The 25,876-nt window shown below is 56.1% G+C and overlaps 1 protein-coding gene across 10 annotated transcripts in view; it reads right to left on the bottom strand.

The window, feature by feature from the left end:
• The window catches only part of ATP2B2 (ATPase plasma membrane Ca2+ transporting 2), a 181,606-nt gene that overhangs the window by 68,101 nt on the left and 87,629 nt on the right, over nt 1-25,876 (bottom strand). For all 10 annotated transcript variants that reach the window (XM_058288853.2, XM_058288848.1, XM_058288850.1 and 7 more), the window contains exons 3-5: nt 25,287-25,484; nt 12,251-12,508; nt 11,125-11,250 (exon numbers count right to left, since the gene is read on the bottom strand). In XM_058288853.2, coding sequence (XP_058144836.1) covers nt 11,125-11,250; nt 12,251-12,508; nt 25,287-25,484 — 582 coding nt within the window. The remainder of the gene's footprint in view (nt 1-11,124; nt 11,251-12,250; nt 12,509-25,286; nt 25,485-25,876) is intronic.

Genomic DNA, 25,876 nt, shown 5'->3' on the forward strand with positions numbered 1-25,876 from the left:
TCTGTCGAGTGGATGGGAAAACTCAGGCCAAGAGAGCAACCTGTCCAAGGCACAAAAATATACCTGCTGAAGCCCTGGCCTCACGGGGGAAACAAAGGCAGTCCAGGGAGGGCCGGTGGCTCCTGGCCTGGGAAGTGGACAGAACAGCAGTGGCATATAGTTCAGTTCTGAATCTGAGACTCGGCATGGCTGGCCCTTTACCCTCAGGCTGCAAAGGAGCTGGTGCCCGACAATGCAGCACCATCGCCCCCTGCTCGCCTTGAGGGCAGTGGGCTCCTCAGCCTTTCTGGACTGCTTAGGTCATGGGCAGAGGCTCAGGGCACACCCCGGAGAGGCCCCGCAGTCCCTCCGGTGCTGCTGTCTACAGATGAATCTAGATCAATGAAGTTTAGCCCTTCAGGCACTCGTTTCTTTCCTACTTTTAGTAGTTGCCGCTCAGGGTAGAAAGCCCTTGAAGATGCCACACACACTTCCTTCTTAAACACAGAAGCATGATTCCAGCCCTCACTTGGCGCCGAGTCTCATGTCAGGCCTGGGCTGCGCACTATGACGCCGCATTTGCTGCACAGGTTCTGAGGGCCCCGATGTGCAGTGACCCTGAGTGCCTTTGCTTCTCGAACTCAGTTCTGCCTGTCAGAGCTTTTCCTTATTTCCCGCAAGGTCGGTTGCTCCTGCTTCTTGTTTTTCGTGTCAACTGTCTCTTTACAGCCTTTGCTTTCAGACTCGAATCCAGGTCAGCAAACTTGCTAGAAGTGAATCTAAAATAAGAGTCAAGAGGCTCTGGGTCAGGGCCCAAAGCAACGCTTTCCTCCAGGATCTGCTCAATCCCCAGCTCGACGGAGAGACAGCGTCTGTGTGTGGGGTTCTAGCATCTTGGCCTCCAGCCTTTCAGGATCTGAAAGGATTTACAGATACACTTCCCAGAGGGCTTCTTCAAGGCGCGGTTATGTCAGATTGTCCATCCACGGTGGGTAAACCAAGTCACACAGGCCCACAGAGGGGCGGGAAGCCCGCTACGCTGGGACAGATCCCAGATCCTCAGACAGTGAGTTCTTCAGCTGACTCCTTGGCCGTGCCCAGGACAGAAAGACAGCGCCCATTTGTCCCTGGGCCAGGAAGAGTGGGGACCACAGATTAAGCCGAGCAGCACAGGCCTGTTGTCCTCCCATCTCGGGAGGACCCAGGAGCCCATCCACCTCCCAAAAGGCACACACAGGGGTGAGGATGAGCACTTGTCACAGAATGCTTTCTCACGCACTGGCTCACTCGTGTGGGGCTGGGAGGAGGGCCTGTTGCACATAAGCATTTGACAGAGGGGGAAACAGAGGCCCAGAGCGGTCACGTGGGGGATGGAAAGTGGGGTCACTGTAGGTCTTTTTTTTTTTAGGAGGTACTGGGGATTGAACCCAGGACCTCACACATGGGAAGCAGGAGCTCCACCACTGAGCTACACTCATGCCTCATTGAGAGTTGTTTTTTCATTCATTTGTTTGTTTGTTTAGGAGGTACAGGAGTTCAAACCCAGGACCTCGTATGTGGAAGGCAGGCACTCAACCACGGAGCTACATCTGCTCCCGCTGTAGACCTTTTAAAAGAGTGGGATGAACAAGCTTCACTGGACAACAGAGCATGGAAAGCAACAACGGTAACCAGAGCCAAATTCCCAGAACCTCTACCGTGTGCCAGGCCCTCCTGGTGCCAGGATCTCAGCCGGTTCTTGTGCTGCCCTCTGGTTACAGAGGGGGAAGTGGCTTGCCCGAGGTCAGCCAGCTGGCGAGGGGCAGAGCTGGGATTCAAGCTCTCCCTGATCCACCTGTTCTCACTGCCGCCCCACTTCTCCCCCCAGGAAGCAAGGCCTGAACGCTGTGGTTAAAAAAAAAAAAGGTTCACTGGGAAAGGAAGGTGCTCGTCCTCGGGCTCAGTCTGGGTGGCAACAGGGAGTCTGGTCCCCGCCTCCCCAGCCCACGGTCGGGGATGGAAAAAGACACAGGGGGCCAGTTTCCACACAAGATAATCAGACCCCAAATCACCCTCTTCTAATCACTCCCATCGCAGCAGGCAGCCGGCGGCATCCAGAGGCGGGGTGTCTCGGGAGGAGGCGGCCTCTGCCCAGCCCCCCCCACCCCAGCTGGGACGAGCCCCCCAGGCCCCCACAGTACACGGGGCAGGGGCAGTGGAGGCACCGGCCTCTCCCGCATCTGCGTCCCCCCTCCCTCGCCACCCCGGCAGTCGCCCCAGGCTCCGCCCTGGTCTGTGGCTCCCCAGCTCAGGCACACTTAGTGGCTCCCCACAGTCCAGCCTCCCCCATCCGCGCCCCCTGCACCAGGCGCCAGCCTTTCTCTGGCTCCTGCCACTGCCTGGACGCCGCTCCCCACCTCTTGTCCAAACCCCCTCTAGGCTCAGGACAAGGGGTCCTTGCCCGGTGGCCTTCCCAACTTCTACCAGGACACGTCACCTCTCGCCTTGGAACTGCACTGAAATGGCCCCGTGACGCTCCTGGGACGCTCCCAGGCCAGACCATGAGCCCCCTGAGGGCAGGTCTGGGTGCAAGTCCCCTCTCTGCCTCCCCCAGCACAGCCTGGCCTGTAGCTGGAAGCCCAGTGGCTCGTTGTTTGTGAACCTTTTTCGGCGTTTTCCACGGTGGGCATGTGTTTATAACGGAGACTCCCACATTGCAACCAACTCTCTTGGGGTTTTTACAAAGAGTCAGATCTGCCCCCTGACTTCTCACATCTTACTGGGCTGCCCCTCTCCTCTAATAGGACCAGGGGAAGAACTGGATGGGTAGGTCGCCCCGCTTCAGGCTGCCACATGCAGCTCCACGAGCCCCTTGCAGAGGAGAAGGTGTAACCCCACGAGATGAGGCTCTAATGCGACCGGACAGGCCCTGGAGTCACAGGCTGGCTGACCAAGGCCCTTGAGGAAAAGCCACAGGGTACAGCCTTGAGCGTGGAGGCCCTGGCAGGGCCTGGCATCTAGATGCACTGTGCACAGCCACCCTCAGAACGTACAAGCACGTGGGAAGGCTGGAGCGAGCCCCGGGCTGGGGGCAGGGGGCCTGGGGCCCCGGCTGGAGTCGGCCTCTGATCGGCTGTGCGACCTCAGGCCAGCCCCTCTCCTCTCTGGCCCTCAGTCTTGTCCTCTGTAAAGCGGGGAGGGAGCCGGCTTAGCTCACCACCTCTCAGCGAGGAGGTCTGGAAACTCTGGGTCCTGGGGAGACGAGGCCACGTCTCGGGTGGGGTAGAGCAGCTTCCGTAAAAGGCTGTATCTGGGGGAGAAGGGGGTTTTGCCGGGGCCGGTAGAGTCTTGGGGGGACAGATGGATCCGCTCTGGAGGCCCTGCAGGCCACGCTCATCCGTTTGCTGGACAGACTCCGAGGAGTGCCAGCTCCAGGCCAGGCTTGGCCCTTGGGCAGAATCCTCAGAGGCCCTGCTCTCGAGGGGCTCACTGTCCATCTGGGGTGGACGGATGCAGGCCTGCAGACAGGCGGACGGGACGCGCTCAGGGGCGTGGGGGGCCGGCAGGGGGCATGGCCCAGGCAGGGACAGGTAGGCGGCACAGGGGGACGGCGTCAGTGGACAGCAGGGGAAGGCAGGACCGGAGGGACACCGGAGCCAGATGGCAAGTAGCCTGGGGGGAGGGTGCCGGGGCTGGCTCTTTGCTCCGTGCTCAATAGGGAGCCTCTGAAAGTTTGTTTTCCTGGGAGAGAGCTAATATTTCGGGAGCATTTACTCTCTCAGGTGCTGTCCCAAAGCTCTGAGGAAATGCTCACCATGCCCGCTTGGCAGACAGGGAAACAGGCTCAGGGAGGTTCTTTCCCACCGTTTCAGGTTTGAACACGGCTCCAACCTCGTGCTCTTTTCACCTCGCCGGGAAGGCTTGTGGGCAAAGCAGGAGGCAGGGCTGGTTAGGCGTGGCTCCGAGAGGGACACTGGGGCGAGAGCCGAGGCGGCCACCTCTGGAGAGCACCGGGACTCCTGTCACTGCTGGGGGTGGGTGGGGTGGGTGGGGCTGGACGGTCCCATCTGACGGTGTCCTGGCAGAGAAGCCCACCTCTTTTACCTGGCAGCAGAGGGCGTGGGCAAGGACCTTCCTGGCTGCAAGTTCAATGTCCATCCCTGCCCTGGACCAGCCCTGACCATCAAGATCGGCCTGACCCAGAGGTGGGCTTTCCGGGGCCAGAGCCGAGTGCGGCGGCAGGGGGCTGTGCGGGGCCCCGGGGCCAAGCCGGGGGCCTGGGTTTACCCAACGAGGTTCGTGAGCCCAGAGAGGACAAACGGCTGAGGAGTGTCCTGCAGGGATGGAGGCCATTTCTGGGGTGACTTCTGCCTCCAGGGACAAGCACCAAGCAAGGCCGGCAGGACTCCCAGGCCAGGCTCAGTTCTTCCCTTAATACTGTTATTGCAGAAGCTAATAACAATAACGATGCCCGCTGGGAGCCCGTTAGGCAATGGGGCGTTTCAGCCCCGACAATCCCGCCGCCCTCACGTCCACCCTGCGAGGCAGGTTTGGGCGCAGGCACATGCCCATCCCCTCCACCCACCCGTGCCTCTCGGACAGGGAGTCCCCGAGGCTCAGAGAGGCTGAGCGGCGGCCCAGGGTCACACAGCTGTGAGCGGTGGAGCTGGGACTTGAACCCGTGCTCTATCCGCTACACCCAGCTGCCTCTCGTGGAGAAGAGGCAGGGTAGTGTAATGGAGAGAGTGTGGGCCGAGCGGCAGCCTTGGGCCCTCCCGCAATCCCGTGTGGTCCCAGGCTCCCTGGAGGCGGCGGCAGTGGCGGCAGGTCCGGCTCTCCCATGCCTGGTCTTCTGCTCGACTGGGTGGGCAGCAGGGGCCAGGACGTGGGCATGAGTCCCAAGAGGGCCTGGCGGTGTTCGGGGCAGTCTCGTGCTGATAGGGCTCTGGCCCCAAGAGCTCCGCCCATGGGAGAAGGAATTGGAGGGGGGGTCCTGAGCCAGGCAGGAGGGACCCACAGGCCTGCTGGAGCCAAGCCCCGCTGCGTTTGGAAGACAGCCTTCTCCCCTCCGCAGCGCCCCTGCCCAGTCCCATCCATGGAGATAGGCTTGGCGTCTGGTCTCTGGTTTCACAGTGGAAGTTCCCACAAGATGCTGCACACAGGCAAAGCTGCCGGGTCATAACATCCACACAGTGGTGGGACGTGAGCTCGCGAGCTCGTGCACGGGGCTGCAGAAAGAGCACAGGGCTCGGAGGAGCTTACACCTGCAACTCCTGCGCTGGGCCTCGGTCACCCCAGCTGCAAAATGGGACAAGACCTGGGTTCTCCAAGGTTCTGTGGACTCCAGCAAATGCTGTTCAGAATTACGAGCCTGGGTGTTTATTTCTCATAAGAGGGGGTCACTGCTTCCTTGGGACCCTCAAGGATGAGATGGGGGAGGGGGAAGGAGGGAGAGACAGAAGAGAGAGGGAGAGGAGGAGAGAGGGCATGAGAGGGAGAGAAGAGGGAAAGCGAAGGAGGGAGAGAGGGAAAAAGAGAAGAGAGGGAGAGAGAAGGAGGGAAAGTCAGAGAGAGAAGTAAAGGGAGAGAAGAGAGCAAAAGAGAAAGAGCGGGAGAGAAGAGAGAAAGGAGAGAGAGAGAGGAGGAGAGAGGAAGGGAGAGAGAGTGTGAGGGAAGGAAGGAGAAAGAAGAGAAGGAAAAGGAGAGAGAGGAGGAGACAGGGATGGAGAGAGGAAGAGAAGAGAGGGGAGAGAGGAGGAGAGAAAGGAAGAGAGAAGGAGGGAGGCAAGGAGAGAAAAGACAGGCTCTCAGGAAAGAGCAAAATGTTAACAATAGTTGAATCAGGTGTTCTTTGCTTTACTCTTGTAACTCTTCTGAAAGTTTGAAATTATTTAAAAATACAAAGTTAAACAAAAGTGGGACTAAATCAGAGGCTGCACAGGAGGGGCCTGTCCACACGTTGCTCAACTCACACAGGCTTCTAAGAAAACGGCACTTCCCAGCTCCTCTTGCAAATGGGAGTCCTGGCCCCGCTGTCCGGCGTGTGCGCAGGCGCGGCCCGCGCTCTGGGTTAGCTGCTCGTGCCCGCGCTCTGGGTTGGCTGCTCGTGCCCGCGCTCTGGGTTAGCTGCTCGTGCCCGCGCTCTGGGTTAGCTGCTCGTGCCCGCGCTCTGGGTTAGCTGCTCGTGCTCGCCGCGGGCGCCCCTGCTCTGCCCCGCGGACGCGTTTGCGGTTCCTTTCTGCTCTGCTCTGTCCGCAGACACGTCGATGCGGGAGCGGGACGCCGGTCAGTTCTTTAGGACTTCCCGTAAGCCCGGAGCTTTGCGTTCCGCAGCCTCTTTCTGAAGGCCCGTCTGTCCCCATTTTTCAGACGTGGAGACTGAGGTCCCGGGGGCAGAGAGGCGTGCCCGAGTCGCCGTGACGCTGGAAACGACACCCACGCAGCACCACACACTCACAGTCCCCTGGGGACAGTCACACCCGCGCATGCGAGCAGGGTCCCCCAGCAACCCTGCGGGGAAGGCGGGGAGGGGAAGGGCCCTGCTGGCTCCCCCACTGCAGACAGGATCAGTGCAGCGTCGCAGGGCTGGGGTGTGATTGAGCCAACTGACCCCTGACCCCAGCAGGTCTGTGTCCTGTTCCAGCTGAGCCAGTACATCAGATGCTGCCAGGGGGTCCTGAAACACCACTGTGGGCACCTCCAGCCTGTCCCCTTTTGTGCCCCGAGGGTCATCAGCCTACAGGCCCAGCAAGGCCTCCCAGCACAGGTAACGTTGGTCCACAGCCTCTTGTCATGAGCGAAAATGAGCATCCAAGGGGCAGTTATCTAGGGAATTGGGAGCATTGAGGAAGAGAGCAATCAAGGCAAACTCCCTGGAGGAGGCAGGTTTCTGCAGGCATGAAGGTGAAGAGAGTTGGAGGGTGGAGAGGAAGAGGGGGGCAGTCCAGACAGGCTGGAAAGGGGAGACCTTAGAGATGAAGGGAGAGAAGGGGGGAATGGACATTTCTGGATGCTCCACGCTAGACACTTTGAACTCAAACCTCAACACAACCTGAGCTTGGGGCTACCATCCCACTTTACATGGGGGGCAACAGAGGCTCAGAAACGGGGAGAAGCTTGTCCGAGGTCCCCCAGGCCAATGAGGGAGAGAGTCGGGATTTGAACACAGGCCTATTTCCCGCCCAAGTCCAGGCTCCATCCGAGGAAGAGGGAGGGGAACCAGCTTGCTTTGAGCATCAAGTGCTGGACACTAAGCTACATCACTCGCCAGCAGCATCCCTGCTGACCTCAGAGGTAAACTGAGGCTCAGAGAAGTGGCGCCACGTGCCCCCTGGGTCACACAGCAAGCGCGCTCCAGGCGCCTGACTCTCTGCCCTTCCTGCCGCGCCCGGCGGCTTCTCTCCCGTCACCTTTGGTCAACAGTGGCCGAGCCTGTGCCGTGTGCAGGGCCCAGGGCAGCGAGCTGGGAATGACCTCTTCCTGCTCACCTCCGGGTTGCCAAGATCCCAGCTGCTCACACCTCTCTGGGAGAGAGGATCAGTCGTGGGTGGAACTGTGTCCTCCAGAAAGCTATGCTCCAGTCCGAACCTCTGGAAATAGGGTCTTTGCAGATATGATCCATTTAAGATGAGGTTATACAGGATTAGGGTGAACCCTAAATGCAGCAAGTGGTGCCCTTGTAAGAGAAAGCCGAGGCAGGTTGGGAGACGGGGACAAAGAGGCATAGGGGAAGGCTGTGCAAGGACCCAGGCGGAGGTTGGAGCATCTGGGGCCCCCAGAAGCCGGAAGGAGCAAGGAAGCCTTCTTCCCTTGAGACCTGATTTCAGACTTCCAGCCTCTACAGCTGTCAGAGATTAACTTCCTGTTGTTGAAATCCGCCCAGGTTGGGGTACTTTGTTATAGCAGCCCTGGCAAACTAATACGTCGTCCATGCTGGCAGATGGCCAAGGATGGAAGCGCCCCGCAGAGGCCAGACTAGTTCGCTTGGATGGCGTGACTGTGGATGGGTCTTGCTGTTGATTTTATTTGAGTGGCTCTGTGCATTGGAAAACCCAATCAATATCATGGGGCTGTGCCTGAGTGGGTCCATCAGAGTGTGAGGTGGCACAGGCTAAAATGTGGGTCCCGGGCTGGAAGCAGGTGATGGCCACGGGGCTGGGGGCAGTGGTGGTCAGGGAAGGCTTCGTGGAGGAGGTGGGGCCTGAACAGATGAGTAGGAGTTAAGTGAGCCAAGAAGAAGGGAGGGGGAAGTTCTGGGAAAAGGGAATGGTGTTAGCAGAGGCAGGGTGGTGGGTCTGTAGCAGAAGCACAGGTTAAGGGACAGGGGAAAGGGCACTGAAAGCAGTGCCCACTCAATGCCTGGACCCTCTCTACCACACCCCTACCCACAGTTTGTCCAGGCCCTGCTTACACACAGCCAGTGACGGGGAGCTCACTACCTATCAGGCAGCCTGTTTTGTCCTAGAACTGCCTGACCATTACAGAATTCTCTTTCCAATTAGATCACTTTCCATCAAGCCGACGCCTCACTTATCGCTGTCTGTTCCCCATCAGCCTCAGCTAAGCCACTCTCTCACCTCCCCTACCCCGCACGTTGCTTTTCTGAATACCAGCGCCGCGGGCTCTCCCTTTGATGCCTGTCGAGTTTCATCTTTTTCGGTCTAGCTCCTCCCACAGGCCGGTGGCCGTCTTTTTGGATCTTGGCTCCGGCTTTCTTCTTGCCATCCTCCCCGCTCTCGCGGCCCCTGCTGGTTTAGCGGGCAGCACCCTTTCCACACCACGATGGGACCGAGCTCGGGGGCGGCCACGAGAAACCTCCCAGCAGGTGTCCAGCCCGCTGAGCCCCAGCACGGAGCCCCTGGCCCCGGCGCGTACCCCCTTCTCCGTCCGGCCCATGAGAACCTCACTTCCTACTCCATTTAGCCGGCCGCAGAGCTCAGGACCCAGCCGGCTGGTGGGGCGCTCTGGTGGCTTCTCGAGGTCACCCCTTTCTTCTCTCAGTTTAACAAACCACCCAGGCCTGAGCCAGCTCAGCCTCTAGCCAAAGACTGACGCTGACCCGGCCAGCCTGGGCTTCGTAGAATTTACCCAGATTCCCGCCGAGACCTGGCGCGCCGTCTGTCCATCCATCCCGTGCCCCTCCGGTCCCCATCGAGGGGAGAGCTCAGCCCAGAGTCTCCAAGGACTGCGGGTCTCTCTCACGGTTCCGTGGCCTCTGGGCCCCCCGGGGTCCCTGGATCTATCCTGCTGCCCCCACCCAGCTGGCGAGGCTCCTGCTCGACACAGAGAGGCTCCGGGGGCCCCCGCTCTCCCCGGGTGCCTCCTACTCTCCTGCTTCTTGCCCTGCACACGACTCATCTGCCCTCAGCAGCGTTTTATGTTTGGCTCCTCTGTTCCCTTGGGGCCTTCCTGCCCTGCCCAGTGACCCTGCTCCCCCAGGGACGCCCTCTAGGCTGGCCTCGCCCTGGCCCCTTCTACAGACCTCTCTGCCGCAGCACCACCTGGCTCGGGAGGCCGTCAGGCTAGTGATTCCAGGGATCTTCTCTCCCCAGCCTCCTGCCAGACAACCACACTTCCTCCCCGTTTCCAAGTCACATCCACTCACGGAGCCTCCCGGCGACCCCCACAGAGCCAGCTGACCCGGCCACTTCCCCCAGGGACGCATGCTTCCCTGCCAACCCATTCATCCCAGAGGTGGGAACCAGCCTCCCAGGGGCTGCTACCACTCACTGAGCTCTCATGTGACTTCAGGGTCCGTGCGGGCATTCAAGGCCTTCTCCGAGCTCTTGGTCAGACCCCAGGGCCTTTGCACTTGCAGTTCCCTCTTCCTGGAACACTCCTGGTCACTGTCTAGGTTTTAGCTCAAAAACCTTCCCTGCCTAACTGAGATTCCTGACCTCTTCCTCAGGGCCTCTATGGCAATACAGTGGTATACCGTTTTAATAAGATTTCCTTCTATCTGGAATTCTGACTCTGTGTCTTTGCACTTGGTAGCCTCTGCTAGGAGGCCCTCTCTTCACAGCTCTGCTTGGCGATCACCTATCGCTCTTTAAATCCCGGCTCGATGCCACCTCCTCTGGCGAGCTCTGCCCCACTCCCCAGGGCTGGGGTAGTTGCTCCCTCCCCTGCTTTCCCACGACACCGTCCTTCCTCCTCTACTGCTGGACAACACTGTTTTTGGTCTGCTTCCCCCACCCGACCCCAGACTGGGGGCTCCCAAGGGCAGGGGCTGCCTCTGAGCCAGGGGGTCTGGCATCCAGCCTGGGGTCTGGCCCGGAGCTGGACCGCGGCACTTTCCGGGACGCCCTGCGGGGGTGTGTCCACCCGGCCCGCCTCACCCCTGCAGGGCTCCCACGTGCACTCTCGCCCCTGCAGCAGCCAGCGTGAGCTGTCACAAGTGGAGGTGCGGTCAGCTCCCTTGAAGACTCTGCTGAGAACCATGCCCGAGAATGCCCAGCACCCTCAGACTAATTCCCAAACTCCTGATCTGGGTCGGGAAGCCTGGGCCCTCCCCGCCTCCGTCTCGTTCACAATCCTTCAGCCAGGGTCCTGCCTCTGAGCCTGCATCTTTGCTGTTCCCTCCGGCCGGCATGCTTTGCCCCTGGTTATTCACCAGGCCCACTCCTTCTCATCATTCCCACTACAGCTCCCACGCTGCCCCCTCCGAGCAGCCTTCCCTGATCTCCTTATTCACCTGCCTCCCCTCATCCTTTACAAAGGATACACCTAGGGCCCTCTGGAATTTTCACCTCGCCCCTCTCTCCTCGCTACCCTGCAAGCTCCTCCGGGCTGGGGTCTCCCCTGCCTCATTCGCTGCCGCAGCCCGCCCGGCCGTGGACCAGGCTCACAGTCGGTGTCCTAACATTTGTCACCTGACTGATTCCTCCTCCCCCTTGGTAAGAACAGCCTCCAGTTTGGACTTTTCGGTAAACCAAGTCACCGGAAGGCGAGTTCTAGGAGCGCAGGGAGCCTTGGTTTCGTTCCCTGCAGCATCCCCAGGCCCTAAAACGGTGCCGAGCCCACGGCTGCACTGGGGACAGGTGTCGGGGCGCAGAGACCCCATCCTGGCCAGAGACCCCAGGGCCCAGGATCAAAGTCCCGAGGTGCTCACGAAGGGCAAGTCCGGGCAGCCCCCCTGCGGGGGAGGGCGCGAGGGGCGCGGCTCACCTGACAGCAGCATGGGGTCCTTGTCCACCGACTTCCGCACCTGGTCAGATTCCCCCGTCAGGGAGCTCTCGTCGATCTTGAGGTCGTTGCCCTGGATGAAGAGGCCGTCGGCAGGGAGGAGGTCCCCTGGGGGGAGGAGGGGAGGGGGTGTCAGCAGGGTCTGGGGGGGGTGGGCTGGAGAGACTGGAACTTTGCCTTCGAGGTGTGATGACGAGGGAAGGCTCTCCCCTGGGGACCGCAGGCTGAGCGCTCCCGGGGGGGGGGGGGGGGGAGGGAACCAAGATGGCGCCCGCCATGGACCAATGGGCAGGTGGAGATGAAGGTACAAGGGCCCGGTGACAATTCCAGCTCAGGTGGGTGTGTGCTTTACAAAGTGCTTTTCTTGGCTGGCTTGCATCTGGGGCCCCGTTTTCTCAATGATTTGGTCTTTTCTAGAGTCTCCCTTAAACGATTTGGGGAAATTCTTTAGGAAGGCACCAGTCTGTCCTGGCTAGGCTGAGGGGACCCCAAGGCAGGCACATTATCAGAGGAAATCAAGGCCCCTAGGGCTGACTGAGGAGGCTACTCTAAGCCTTCCCCTGCCTTCTGCCTCTGTTTACCCTGGACGCGTCTTGTCTAAACCTCCTTTGGTGCCAGCCTGCCCACTTTCTCCATAGCAGTCTCACAGGATGAGAGTGTTCAGTCTTCTCCATCTACTGCCTCTAACACCTTCTCCAGCTAAACAATCATCTCTCAACAGCCAAATCAGGAACAAGAAGTGGGTTTCACCTCATAAACCCATTCTGAGAATAAGGAGTCCTTGGAGTCTGGTGTTGTGAAGGCTTCTCAAGCTGTATCTGGGCTCCAAACTGCGATCGTTTAGTGATGTCTGCCGGGGTGGAGGCGTGGAGAGTGATGGTACACGTGCCACATATTTTCCATTTCTGGTTTAAATGGGTTCTGGAGTTTTACCTCCTCCAGGAGGCATCCTCCCACCCCCTGAAGGATCTCAGAACACACGTGGGCTGGGGATCGGCCTTTCCGGGGCCTGCCCCCTCCCTCCGGCCAGCGCCTGGGCGGCTGCCCGGGCCCCTGGCCCGTCCCCGCCTCTGCCTGGCCTCCGGCTCTGCCCGGCTGGGCTGCTCACCGTACTTGATCTGGGCAATGTCCCCCACCACGATCTCGGCCACAGGGATCTGGACCACCTGGCTGGCCCGCACCACGGTGAACTTCTGCTCCTGCTCGATGCGGCTCTGCAGGCCCCGGAACTGCTTCTCCTTGCTCCAGTCGTTGAACGCGGTGACCAGGACCACGCAGATGACCGAGAGCAGGATGGCCGCCCCCTCGATCCAGCCCGCCTCCGCCTCGCCCTCGTCCTCGGCCCCGCCCTGGGCTGTCGCGCATCCTGCAGAGAGGAGAAGCGGCGGGTGGGTGGAGGCAGCCAGCGGGAGGGGCCGCGGGGCCAGAAGCGACACCGCAGGTGTCAAGGACGACCGCTGCTCATCGGGGGGGACGGTCTGTTGATTCAGTCTGGGTGCCAAGCCTTGCCTAGAGGGCTTTCCGAGGGCCCTCTCACCGAGTACTCGCTCTGCCCGTTTCACAGATGGGGAAGCTGAGGCTTCCTTAAGAGGTGAAGTGGCTGGCCCAAGCTAGAAAGGGCAGGTGGGGAAAGGGACTTGAACATAGCAGTCTGGCTTCAGAGCCTACCTTCTTAGCCGCTTCCGTTTCCTGCCTCTGTTCTAGCTGTGAGATCTGGGGTAAATGGGTTCACCTCTCTGAACCTCAGTTTTCTCACCTGTGAAATGGGAAGAATATTCTTTTTTCTCCCATACCTACTGTGAGGGCTCACGTTTAATGAGGGGAGGTCTGTAGAGTGTCCAGCCCAGACCTGACCCAGAGGAGAGGCCAAAGTCATGAGGACAGAGGAAAAAATGAGGTTGGACCAGAAGGAAGGCAAGTGTTGCATGTGCTTTGGGTCTAAAATGCAGTCTTGGGAAGCGGCTGAGGCTCAACAGATAGAGCATCCGCCTACCATATGGAGGGGCCAGGGTTCAAACCCCGGACCTCCTGACCTGTGTGATGAGCTGGCCATGCGCAGTGCTGATGCGCGCAAGGAGTGCCGTGCCACGCAGGGGTGTCCCCCGCGAAGGGGAGCCCCACGTGCAAGGAGTGTGCTCCGTAAGGAGAGCCGCCCTGTGTAAAAAAAGTGCAGCCCGCTCAGGAGTGGTGCCGCCCACATGGAGAGCTGACACAGCAAGGTAACGTAACAAAAAAGAGCAACACAGTTTCCCAGTGCCGCATGACAAGAATGCAAGTGGACACAGAAGAACGCACAGCGAATGGACAGAGAGAACAGACAATGGGGGGAAAGGGGAGAGAAATATATAAAATAAATCTTTAAAAAAAAAAGGAAATTAAAAATAAAAGGCGGTCTTGCGGCATCCTCCCCTTCGGTTCCCCCAGTAACTGCGAGGCAGGTCTCCAGGGCACAGGGGGCAGGGCTGGTTGGGTGACAGTCCCAGCCCTGGGCCTGCCGTCAAAGGAGCTGGCTCTAGTCCCGCCGCTGCCCCCGGGCAATCCTGGCAGAGCCACTGCCCTTCCTGAGCGGCAGGGTCCTCGTCTGCAGAATGGGGACCCCCGAGAGCACCTCCCGAAGGGAGACGCCCAGCGCCTGGCACTCAGCAGGTCCTCAGGTAGCCCTTGCTGGACAAAGAGGACGCGGGCGCCCTGGGCCATGGGCCGGCCTCTGCCCTCCAGCCAACCCACACCCTCTCACAATTGAACCGTCCAGCCTGGGACCCCCAAAATGCCGAGCCCACGGGCTGACCAGGAAAGAAAACCTCAGACGCCGCTGATCTGCAGGCCTCGGGCTCAACGGAGGGCCCTGCCCACGCTGTGCGGAGCCTCCACCCGCCCCCTGCCCGCAGGCCACAAGGACCCGGAGAGCGAGCAGGTACCCCCCCCCCCCCCCCCCGTTTACAGACGAAGAAGTGAGGCCTGGAGAAGCGCAGTGACGGCCAGGGCGAGGCTGGCTCCAGGACGCCGGGCCCTTCTGTTTTTAAAGGAGGCGCTGGGGATTGAATCCAGCGTGGGAAGCAGGCGCTCAACCGCTGAGCTGCCTCCCCTCCCTAGTGAGTGTTATTTTCTTCGTTTGTTTGCTTGTTTTAAGGAGGCACTGAGAATTGAACCTAGGACCTCATACATGGGAAACAGGAGCTCAATCACTGGAGCTACATCCATTCCAGCCTGGACTTTTTAACCACTGGGAAGCAGTCTTCTCCGTGTACAGTGACCCCGAGCAGCGTCTGACCATCTGCCCCTGGACAACTCAGCATGGGTCCCTTCCTTGGGGACTGGGCCGGGGACTGGATAATTCCCGAGGCCCCACTGTGTGCCGAGCACTCACTTTAGGCCTTAAGTTGGCTAGGAGAAGCAGCTCAGAGAGGGCAGGTGACTTGCCCAAGGTCACACTGCAGATCTGGGGTTTGAATCCAGGCCTCGAATCTGACCCCAGCCCTGGCCTGCCCACTGCCCTTGGGCCCAATGGCCCCTCTGCCATGTGCTGGCCTCACAGGGGGAAGAAGAAAACATTTCCAAAGACTCATGGCTGCCACCTGGAAGCTCACTTTGGCTCCAAGCAACAGAGAGCAGCATTTCAAGAGACCCTCGGAGGGGCTTCTGGGAAGCCAGGCGTCGGATGCAACATGACAAAAAGGCCGAGGGGTAGACTAGGAACATGTCCTGGATCTTGGCTCCTGGGAGGGTGGGGCTAGGCTTGGGAAAGCACGGAATCCTTATAGCTGAGCAGTGTGTGCTACTGGAAAACGCCACGTCTGTTTCAGAACCAGCTGCTTTTTGCAGGCCAGTGAACAAGCATATCATTGTGAGGGCGTCTCAAAACACTTCTCAGTTTGCCTTGCGAGCTTTGGACTTTTATAGTAATTTTACACTGTCTAACTGGATCACCCTTTGGCGATAGTCATAATCGCCCTGAATTCCAATCTCAGCTATGCTACTTAACTGCTGGTACTAAAGTGTTAGTTTGCTTAACCGCCATGCCTCAGTTTTCTCATCTGCAAATTGGGTTAATAACAGGTGCTCCCTCATAAGGTGGTAGAAAGGATTAAGGGAGTGCTTTTAGCAAAACACCACTGCAGCGGGCGTACAATAAATGCCATTAAACCTTCAGCTCCATAGCCAGCCTAAATGGGAGCCGTGGCTAAAGAGAGAGAGCTAGTGGGATTTCAGTAACGTGTGGTGACGGGAGGAGAGGAACTAGGAGATGATGACCCCTAGGCCACCCACGAGTGATACCAGTGTGGACCCCAGGACTGGGAAAACCAGGGGAATCTTGCTAAGCAGAGGCCTAGTTTATGGAAATGCAATCTAGTGGGGCTTTATTGGAGATAAAGAGCCGAAAGCTTTGCTTCACAGGACTTTTGTTCTCCCCCAGCCCTTGCTCCATGCTGTACTGTGGGCTTTGTCGAAAGTTCTAGCGCATTCAGGACACTGAGAGACAGCCCAGGATAATGGGCGCTGGCACGGGAAAAGGCCTGGCTTCAAATCCAAGCTCTGCTGTGTGACCTTGGATGAGTGACTTAGCCTCTCTGAGCCTCAGTCTGGACAGCTGTAACGTGGGACGGCTTCAGGGACCTGGTGAGCTCAGGGCCTGGCCGAGGCCTGGCAAGCGGTGGGTACAGCATAAACTTGCTTCTTTCTCTCTTTTCATGGGCTCCTGTCCTCGAAGGGGCTTCTGAAAGCCAGGGGCGCAGCGGCTGAGGGGCATCCGCGCCCTGCTCGGTTGACTGCCGGCCTCCCCCCCTGCTGCACGCGTCCATTCGCTGCCAAGGAGCCCCCCGGGCCCTGGAGGCACTCCCTTTGCCAGCAAAAGCCGATCAGCTTTTATCTCCTGAGAACTGGCTGACGGTTCGCCCGGCGTCGGGCTGGCCAGAGAGCAGGACGTGGCTCGCGGGGTAGGCCTCAGGCCGCCGGGGGGCCACCCCGTCCCATCCTCTGGCCGTCTGGAGCTGGGCCTCAACCCTGCAGGAGCCGAGGACGGGCAGGTCCCTGCGTTCTGGGCAGCGGTGGTGAGGATGCCACCTGAGGCGGGACAGACAGCCCTCCTCACCCCCCTGCCATCCTCCCTTAAAGCTAATTGTAGGGGCGACTTGTCACGCCGCGCCTGGCACCGGGCAGAGTGCTTTTTATGCAAAAGCTCTCAAGTGCCCACCCCCCCACGGTCCTATGAGGAGGGTCCTATCCCTATGCCCATTTGACAGAAGAGGGAACAGAGGCTCAGAGAGGTTAAGCAACGTGCCCGCAACCACACAGCCAGGGAGTGGCAGGCTCTAGAACGCGTGCGCCTGACCACATGTCTACACTGCCCCTCCCGTGCAGGGAGGCTGCAAGGGTTCCAGATGCGCTAGGTGGTCTGGAACCTGGGGTCACAGGACACTTGAGCCATCACCCCCCCTTCTCCCACTGTGGCCCCACTTCCTGCTCTCAAATCTGAAGCTGAGGATCCCTCCTGCCTTCTGCTCCTCCTCTCTGCCTTGGAGATGTCTCAAGCACTGTCCCCAGAGGAGGGGACCGAGAGCCAGTTCTGCTACAGCCACAGGGGCTGTGCTCACGGGGGCGAGGGGACCCGAGCAAGGGGGCGAGCAGGCCGGCTCCTCTTGGGACTACCCACGGGCCACCTATGGGGTTGGGGTCAGTTTGGATCCCTAAGAAAGGGCCCCGGAAAGGAGTTCAGAGTGCAAAGGACTGGTCTGGGGAGCAGAATGACGATCAGGCTCCCAGGGGCCATGTGCTTGTCGTTGCCCCATTTTACAGGTGAGGATACTGAGGCCCAGGAGGAAATGGACCATCAACCACGCTCTCCCTGAGAGGGGCAATGACACACAAAATGCTCTCCAGGACTCGTTGATGGCCCAGGGGACACTGGATGCACCCGGGGCCTGAAGCAGATGCTTACTGAGTACGTGTTACGTGCTGGCAACCGGGAGGACCGTCTGCAGGAGAGCAACCTGCAGTGAGCCCCTCCCTGTGGCTTCTGCAAAGAGGATCACCGAGTCCCAGGCTGACAGCAAGGGCAAGGCTGGGATGGGAGAGGCCAGGGCAGGAGGAGGGGGCGCAGGGAAATGGGGATAACATCATGTCCTTCCCACAGATATTTCCTGGAGAGAGGACTGTGGGAAGATGGTGCAGCAGGGAGCTCCAGGAATGAGTCCTTCCACCAGCGTAACTACTGAACTGGCTGGAACTGTCTGAATCAGCTAATTGAAACTCTGAAGTCTAGTGGAACACCGTGCAGCATCCAGGGAAGCGGCTGGCAAATTGTGGTAGAGACTGGTACATCCCACCCCCACGCAGGGGCTATCATCTCCCCTTCCCCAGCCTCCTGGCAGGCAGCAGTGGGCACGCAGCCCGGCTCCTGGTGCAGCTTGCTGGCACCAGGGTGGACTATAAGGACCGAATCCTCCGAAATCACAGGGAGTGTGATCTGATTACTGATCACAGCTTTTGACCAGCTACTTCAGATTGCTGGGGGTGGGAAGGGTGGGGGCTTTGAGGGCAGCCATTGTTCCCACACCCTATAGGCAAAAGTAGCAGAGGAGTCTTAAAGAGAAAGCACCTATTTTCTTCTTCTTCTTCTTTCAATTCCCTGCTTGGGAGTAAAAATAGGTTGGAAAAGTCACAAACTGATGGACCCACCCTCAATAGCAAAATACCCCAGCAATCCCAGAGGAGTGAGAAAATTAGATTTCTAGTGTTATAACAAGATAATACTTGGAATTTCGGGTACTCAACAAAAATTATAAAACACGCAAAGAAACAGGAAAGCATAGCCCATTCAGAGAGAAAAAAGTATCAGAAACTATCTCTGAGGAAGCTCCTACCTTGGAACAATTTGTGTACGACTTTAAATCAACCATCATAAACATGTTCAATGAACTAATGGAATCCACATACAAATAACTAAAGGAAATTAGAAAAATGCCTGGACAAAATAAAGAGATAAAATTTATAAAATTTGTAAAACACAGTATTGAAATGAAAAACTCATTAGATGGATTTATCAGCAGTTTTGAACAGGTAGAAGAAAGGATCAGTGAACTTGAAGACAAAAAATTTGAAATTAGACAGTGTGAGGTACAGAAAGAAAGAACAATGAAGAAAAATGAACAGAGCTTGAAGGACTGTGGGGCGCCATCGAGTGTACCAACATACACATCTTTGGAGTCCCAGAAGGAAAAGAGAGAAAGGGGCAGAAAAAGTATTTGAAGAAATAATGACCAAAAAACTTCCCAGATCGGATGAAAGACATGAATGTGCACATCCAGGAAGCTCAACTCCTAGATATCCAAGCGGGACAGACTCTAAGAAACCTCCACCAGGACACATTATAGAGAAATGGTCAAAATCCAGAATCAAAGATGGGATTTTAAAGGTGCAAGAGAGAAGTGACTTGTCATATACAAGAAATCCCCAAAAAGATTAATAGTGGATTTCTCATCAGAAACCATGGGATGACATATTTAAAGTCCTTAAAGAAAAAAAAAACCAACTAAAAATTCTGTATCTGGCAAAAATTTCATTTGTAAATGAAGAAATTAAGACGTTTACAGATAAACAAAATCAGAAAGAGTTCATTTCCAGAAGACCTGCCCTACAAAAAATGCTAATGGGAATCCTTTAGGCTGAAATTAAAGGACACTAGACAGTAATTCAAAGCCATAAGAAGACATAAGGAACATTGGTAAAGGTAACTACCTAGGTATATATAAAACCCCATATTATTTAATTCTTGGTTTGTAACTGCTTTCCCCTCATATAGGACTTAAGAGGCAAATGTGTAAAAAACGTTTAAATTCTATGTTAATGGGATATATTTATAAGGATGTAATCTAAGACAATAACAATATAAAGGGAGAAGGATGGAGAGATATAGGAGTAGAGGGTTTGTATACTACTGAAACTAGTTTGGTACTAATTGAATTAGGTTATTGGTTTAAGATGTTAATGGTAATTACAAAAGTAACCACTAAGAAAATAACTAAAAAATATAGAGAAAAGGAAAGAAGGGAATCAAAAGGGTATACTACAAAAAAAGCAACTAAATTTAAGAAAAATGGCAGTAATGGGTATAATTGAAAAACAAAAATTAGAATTACAGAATAAAAAGAGCTAATTGGCAGAAATAAATCCTTCCTTCTCAGCTATTACCTTAAATGTCAATGGATGAAACTTCCCTATAAAAGGCAGAGGTTGGCAGATTGGTTAAAAATCATGATCCATCTATGTGCTATCTATGAGAGACTCACTTTAGGTTCAAAGACACAAAGAGGTTGAAAGTAAAACAGTAGAAACGATATTCTGTGTAAACAGTAATCAAAAGAGAGCTGGAATGGCAATATTATTGTCAGACAAAATAGACTTTAAGTCAAAAAAGATTACAAGAGGCAAAAAAGGATACCATATATTGATAAAGGGCTAAATCCACCAAGAAAATATAATGATTATAAGCATATAGGCACCTCATAATAGAGCACACCAAAATATATGAATCAAAAATGGGCAGGATTGAATGGAGAAATAAACAGTTCTACAATAATAGTTGGATACTTCAATAGCCACTTCCAATAATAAATAAAATATCTTAACATAAAATCAGTAAAAAAATAGAGGACTTGAATGTCTAGAATATAAAAATAACCCCTACGACTCAACAACAAAAAGACAAACAACCCAGTTAAACAGTGGGCCAAGAATTTTAACAGACATTTATTCAAAGAAGATATCCAAATTGCCAATAAGAGTATGAAAACATGTTCAATATCATTAGGCATTAAGGAAAGGCAAATCAAACTACAATGAAATACTACTTCATACCAACTAGGAGTGTAATTAAAAAAAAAACCCTGAAAATAACAGGTGTGGCTGAGGATGTGGAGAAATAGAACACTCTCATACATTGTTGCTGGGAATTTAAAATGGGTGCAGGTGCTGTAGAAAACAGTTGGTGGTGCCTCAGAATTAAACGTGGAATTATCATATGACCTGGCAATTCCACTCCTAGGTATATTCCCCAAAGAACTGAAAGCAGGGACTCAGAAAGGTATTTGTACACCACTGGAGCATCATTCACAATGGCCAAAAGGTGGAAGTAACCCAAGTGTCCATCAACCGATGAATGGATACACAAAATGTAGTGTATCCACACAATGGAATCTTAATCAGCCGTAAGGAGAAATGAAGTGCTGGGAAATGCTACAACACGGATGAACTTTGAAGACATCACATTGAGGGAAAGATGCCAGGCACAAAAAAGAGCAAACACTATATGGATTCTCTTATATGAACTTAGAATAAGCAAATGCATAGAGATAGAAAGCAGAATTGTGGTTTCCAGGGGTGGGGGTGGGGGATCAATGGAGGGTCATTCCTGAATGAGTGTGAGCTTCGGTTTGGAATGGTGAAAATAGTCTGAAAACAGATAGTGGTGAAAGTTACACAGCATTGTCAATGTACTTAATGTCAAATGATTGTCTACTTAAAATGGCTAAAATGATTTTCATCTTATGTCTATTTCACCACAATTAAAAATAAAATAAAAAAACTTACTGAGCACTTACGGGATGCCAGGCACATTCATTCATTCACTCATTCGTTCATTCAGTACAAGTTTATGGGGACCTCGATACGTGCCCAGCTCTGTTCTAGGTCTTGTGGATGTAGAAGTGAACGAGGTGGATGTGGTCTCTGCCTTTTTGGTTTATAGACTTGTAGAGGCATTGAAAAAACAATCACTGATAAAAAAAAAAATTGTGGAACATGAGACTGACCAATGGTGCCAAGGAAGATGGGCTAATGCGGAGGGTGTCCAGAATTTAAGCTGGGGGGGGAGGTGGGGGGGGACCTCTGTGAGGACGCGACATGCCCGCCCAGCCCAGCCCGCCTGCCTCTGGCGGTTTCAGGGAGGAGGAGGAGATGAGACATGAGACAGAGCCCGGGAGTTAACATGACCTGACGCTGGGCAGTGAAGGGAAGCTAACCACAGAGCCCTGGGCGGGTCTGTGCCCCCGGGGCGGCGTGCCGGTCAGCACACGTCTGCGGAGCACCGACCCCGCGCCCGGCCCCGGGCTACGCCTCTGCACTTGCTACCCTGACCCCTGCCGTCAGCCTTGCAGGGCGGCGATTACCACCCCACCTGACACACGAGAAAGGTGCGCCCTCGAGAGGGGCACTCGCTTACTGGTGAGCAGCTGAGTCTGGATTCGAACCCACATCCCCCTGGGGCCCAAGTCCTGGCTGTTTTCCTCTGCTGAGGGCACAGGCCTCCTGGAGCATCTCCCGGCGGGGGCGGCCAGAGCCCCGCGTGCTGCCGCGGTGGTGTTCCCCTTTGCCTCCCCCCTCCAGAAGGAGCCTCAGACGCGTTCTTTCCGCCTTCTCTTTGAGGGCCCCCTCCCAAGCCTGGCTTCGACCACATCCCGCACCTGTGCCGGGCACCTCGGCCCGAGCCCCTCTCCCCTCCTTGCTTGGGGAGCACCTGCGGGAGGGGCTGGGGGTGGGACGCGGGGTGCCCGCGGCATCCGAGCTCGGGAGAGGAGCCAGTTCTGAGGCCCTGGTCAAGCTGAACGGACTCAGAGAGGCCCCGGGTCCAGCGGGAGCTGCGGGAAGGGCATCCACCTTTCCTTTGGGGTGTGGTTGTAAACGCCCCTTCCCTCCCTCTGGGCCTCGGTTTCCTCATCTCAGAGACAGAAGCCATAGGCCTGGGGTGGGTGAAGGGCTGGGGCTCTGTTCCCACCCTCCCCTCCACTACCCACCCTCTGAGTCCTAACCTTGCACTCAGGCAGGTCACACGGGCCATTTCCCCTGGGTGGCCCTGACCCAGCCCTACCCAGGAACGAGGGCTCGGGAGCCAGTCGCCTCCGTCTGAGTCACCTTCTGCTGCTTCCCGGCTGAGTGACCCAGCAAGTCACTATCTCAGGGCCTTGGTTTCCCTGATAATAATAGCAGCTACCCACAGGGTTAAATGAACTTCTAACCGTAATAACTACCAACTAGTGGCAGGTACAAAAATAGTAGGAAGTAATATTATTGGCATTATATGTTTGTTTTGTATCTGTAGTTCTGTTCAAGGCTTATCATAAGCAGTCAGGTGCTAGAATCTACATTTGCTTTGAAATGTATGCAAAGAATGCTTGTTATTATGCATTTTTTATAATGTCCCACGTGAAAAGTTCATTCCAGAATTCATCAGGGGAGACACTTTCTTCCTAAAGAACTGATGTTTCTCCTCCTTTAAGATAACTTGAGCTATGCAAATCATCCTAATTACCTTTCTGCTTTGGCCACTGGGAAGCTCAAAGGAAAATTTAAATCTCAATCCCAGTAGCTATTGGCTTATTTGCTTCTGTTCTTTACCTTGGGTCTGACTTTCTAATTTACCTCATTTTGTGAGATGCATCCTTCTTGTAAGTGTCTTTAAATCCTCACTGGGAAGAGCTCATGCAGAAAAAAAAAATGACTTAGCTTTCTTGTGCATAAGTTGAAGTGATTGCCCTAATGGACCTGGTTGTCTGATTTCTCTTGGAAATGTGGCTCAAGAGGGGACAAGGGGACACATGCTGCAAGGCTCCATAGAGACCACTTCGTTTGGAAAAACTGAGGCCCATAGTGGTTCCTTCTTATCTGCTATTAACTTTTTTTTTTTTTTTTTTTTTTTTAAAGATTTATTTATTTATTTAATTTCCCTCCCTCCCCTGGTTGTCTGTTCTTGGTGTCTATTTGCTGCGTCTTGTTTCTTTGTCCGCTTCTGTTGTCGTCAGCGGCATGGGAAGTGTGGGTGGCGCCATTTCTGGGCAGGCTGCTCTTTCTTTTTCACGCTGGGCGGCTCTCCTCACGGGCGCACTCCTTGCGCGTGGGGGCCACGCGGGGGACACCCTTGCGTGGCACGGCACTCCTTGCGCGCATCAGCGCTGCGCATGGCCAGCTCCACACGGGTCAAGGAGGCCCGGGGTTTGAACCGCGGACCTCCCATATGGTAGACGGACGCCCTAACCACTGGGCCAAAGTCCGTTTCCCAGCTATTAACTTTTGACTTGACTGCCGGAAGCAGTGAGCACAGCAGCACATCCATTAGGAAATGTTGATCAGAGAAAGAGAAGTGTTTACAGTACGCTGCTTATTGAAAAAATGTGGCTTATAAGACAATCTAACAATAAACAATGTATCTTGCGTGATTCCATATCCCCCCAGTACGTGTGTAGATGTATCTAGTGTGTATTTGTGTATGTTTTACATATACATGTACACCCACGCACCTGGAGGTTAGCGGCTGTTCTCAGGGTGGTAGGATTTTTCTTCCTTTTGCCTTACCTGCATTTTAGATTTTTTTCTACAGTGACCTTGTATGACTTTTGTAATATGGAAAACTGTGGGCTTTTTAACTTAAAGAAACATGCACTGGGGGAAGCTAAAAGTCTCCCCCATCACGGAGAAGGCAGCTGCGGAGTAGGCGAAGCCCTAGCGCTCGGCAGATGCCGGGAACTGAGTCTGGAAGGAGCGGATGTGTGGGGCTCAGAGGTTTTTTCCACGGGAGCCCCAAGTGCTGACTTGGAGAAGGTCTCCGGACCCCTCCCCCGGTAGTCCTCATGCAGAGCCCGGGGACACATTTTGGGGTGCCCTCGCGGGACTGCACCTCGCGTCGGCCCGCAGGCGTGCGTCACGCTGGGGTTTTGTGGGGGCGCCGGCTGGTGACCCCCGGGCTCGGCTCTGGGGACGCGGCCGGCAGGGGTGGGGGCGCAGGCCGAGGGGCCTTCTCAGGCCAGGCCTGGAGACAGCGCCGCGCAGGGGGCAGCCCAGGGCGGCCGCTCGTGGGGCACGGCGGGTACACGGGGCGCCTCCGCTGTGGCAGGCTGGGTGGGCACGGGCAGGCCTCCTTCGTTACCTCCAAACACCGCTGTGAGACAGGACCCCTCCCCGAAACCAGGGCTCAGGGGAGGGGCGTGCCCCGTGTAGGGTGGGACGCGCTGGGCAGGATTCCAACCCAGGTAGAGGGCCTCACTTCAGAGACCCCTCCAACCCCCTCCTCTTCCTTCCAGAGCCAGAGAGAAAGCGAGAGGGCGGGAGGGAGAGAGGGAGGGCGGGAGAGAAAGGGAGAAGGGTTTTTCTGAGGCAAACCTTTCCATCCCGATCTTCTAGGCCAGGGGTCAGCACACTTTTTCTGTGAAGGGCCCAGGGGCAACTATTTAGGCTGTGCGGGCCGCGGGCTCTCTCTGGCAGGTGCCCTTGCAGCCTGCCCGTGGCCACAGACAACACGGAAAACAGATAGGTGGGTTCCAGCGAAACCTTATTTTAGACAATGAAACTTGGATTTCAGATACTTTGCACACATCGTGAAATATTATTCAATGGTTTAAAATGGTAAACACCATTCTTAGCTCACAGGCCAAGCAAAAATAGGAGGGGGCCAGATTTAGCCAGCGGGCCTGGCTGTTCTAAATAGCAGATGCAAAGAGCTCGACGGCACCCCGAGCCCGCAGCTGCAGTGATTCTCAAGGTGGGCATCCCTCGGGGATTCTGGGCGAGAGCCGAAAGTGGGTCCTGGCGGGCAGCTGTGCCTCCTGGGCTGGGCCGGGGGGGCGCTCAGGGAATGGGGCTGAAGCACCATTCACTGAAAGCGGTTTGCTGTCCCCAGGGCAAGCAATTCCAGGGCTGTGCCCTCAGGGGGTCAGCCTGGACAGATGTCAGGTCACCTGGGCTTATTAGGATCCAGCCCCATGGCCCCCCAACCCGTGTGACAGACCAGACTCAGGGAGGGGCCGGGTCATCAGCACTCCACGGCAAAACCTGAGGACTCCCTTAGCTGCGTGATCGCGAGCAAGTGAAGGCACGTCTCTGTGCCTGGGTTTCCGGGGGCCTGGCATGCAGCAAGTGCTCTGTCAGTGCCTGCTACAATGGTTTCTACTGTTGATCCAACCCATGCATGTCGCACATGGGAACACTGGAGGCCAGGGCTCTGAGCTCGGCTCCAACACTGGCTGGCTGGAGGCGAGGCTCAGGGCCTGGCGCCTCAGTTTCCTCCCCCGGAAGAAGCGGGGCCGTGGCCCCCGAGCGCCCTCCGTGGGTCCATGCGCCTGTGTCCGGCGGGGAGCAGGGCGCCTGGCCACCCGTCTTACCTTCATTGCTCTCTCCGGGCGGGTGGTAGAAGGAGAGCCCTAGGGAGATGATGGCTGCGATTTCCAGGATGATCAGCGTCACGTCTTGCAGCGCTTCCCACACGAGCTGCAGGAAGGTTTTTGGCTTCTTTGGAGGTATAAAGTTTTGCCCAAAAATCTGCTTTCTCTTTTCCAGGTCTGGAGCAGTGCCCGGCAAACCTGTGAACAGAGCGCAGACAGGTGGGCCTGGAGGGGCAGGGAGGGGGGGTGGTGCCGGCACATTCTCGGGGATCATCCCCAGGGAGAGAGAAGACGGGGGACCTGCAGCTCCCGGCTGGGGTGCATGGGCCCGGAGGGAGCACCCTGCGAAATGCCAGGGCCACCATGTAGGGGGTTGAATGGTGACCCCCAAAAAGGTAAGCCCATGTTCTAACCCCTGGAACGGGACCTCATTTGGGAAAAGGGTCTCTGCTGGTGTTACCCAGGCTCTCGAGATGAGCTTGTCCTAGCTTATTGGGGGGGCCCTAAATCCCATGACAAGTGTGCTTGGAAGGCACAGAGGGGGCACGGTGCAGGGAGGAGAGGCCTGTGGGGTGATGCAGCCCCAAGCT

The sequence above is a fragment of the Dasypus novemcinctus genome, chromosome 26 (assembly GCF_030445035.2).
Source record: "Dasypus novemcinctus isolate mDasNov1 chromosome 26, mDasNov1.1.hap2, whole genome shotgun sequence".
NCBI classification, from domain to species: Eukaryota; Metazoa; Chordata; class Mammalia; order Cingulata; family Dasypodidae; genus Dasypus; species Dasypus novemcinctus.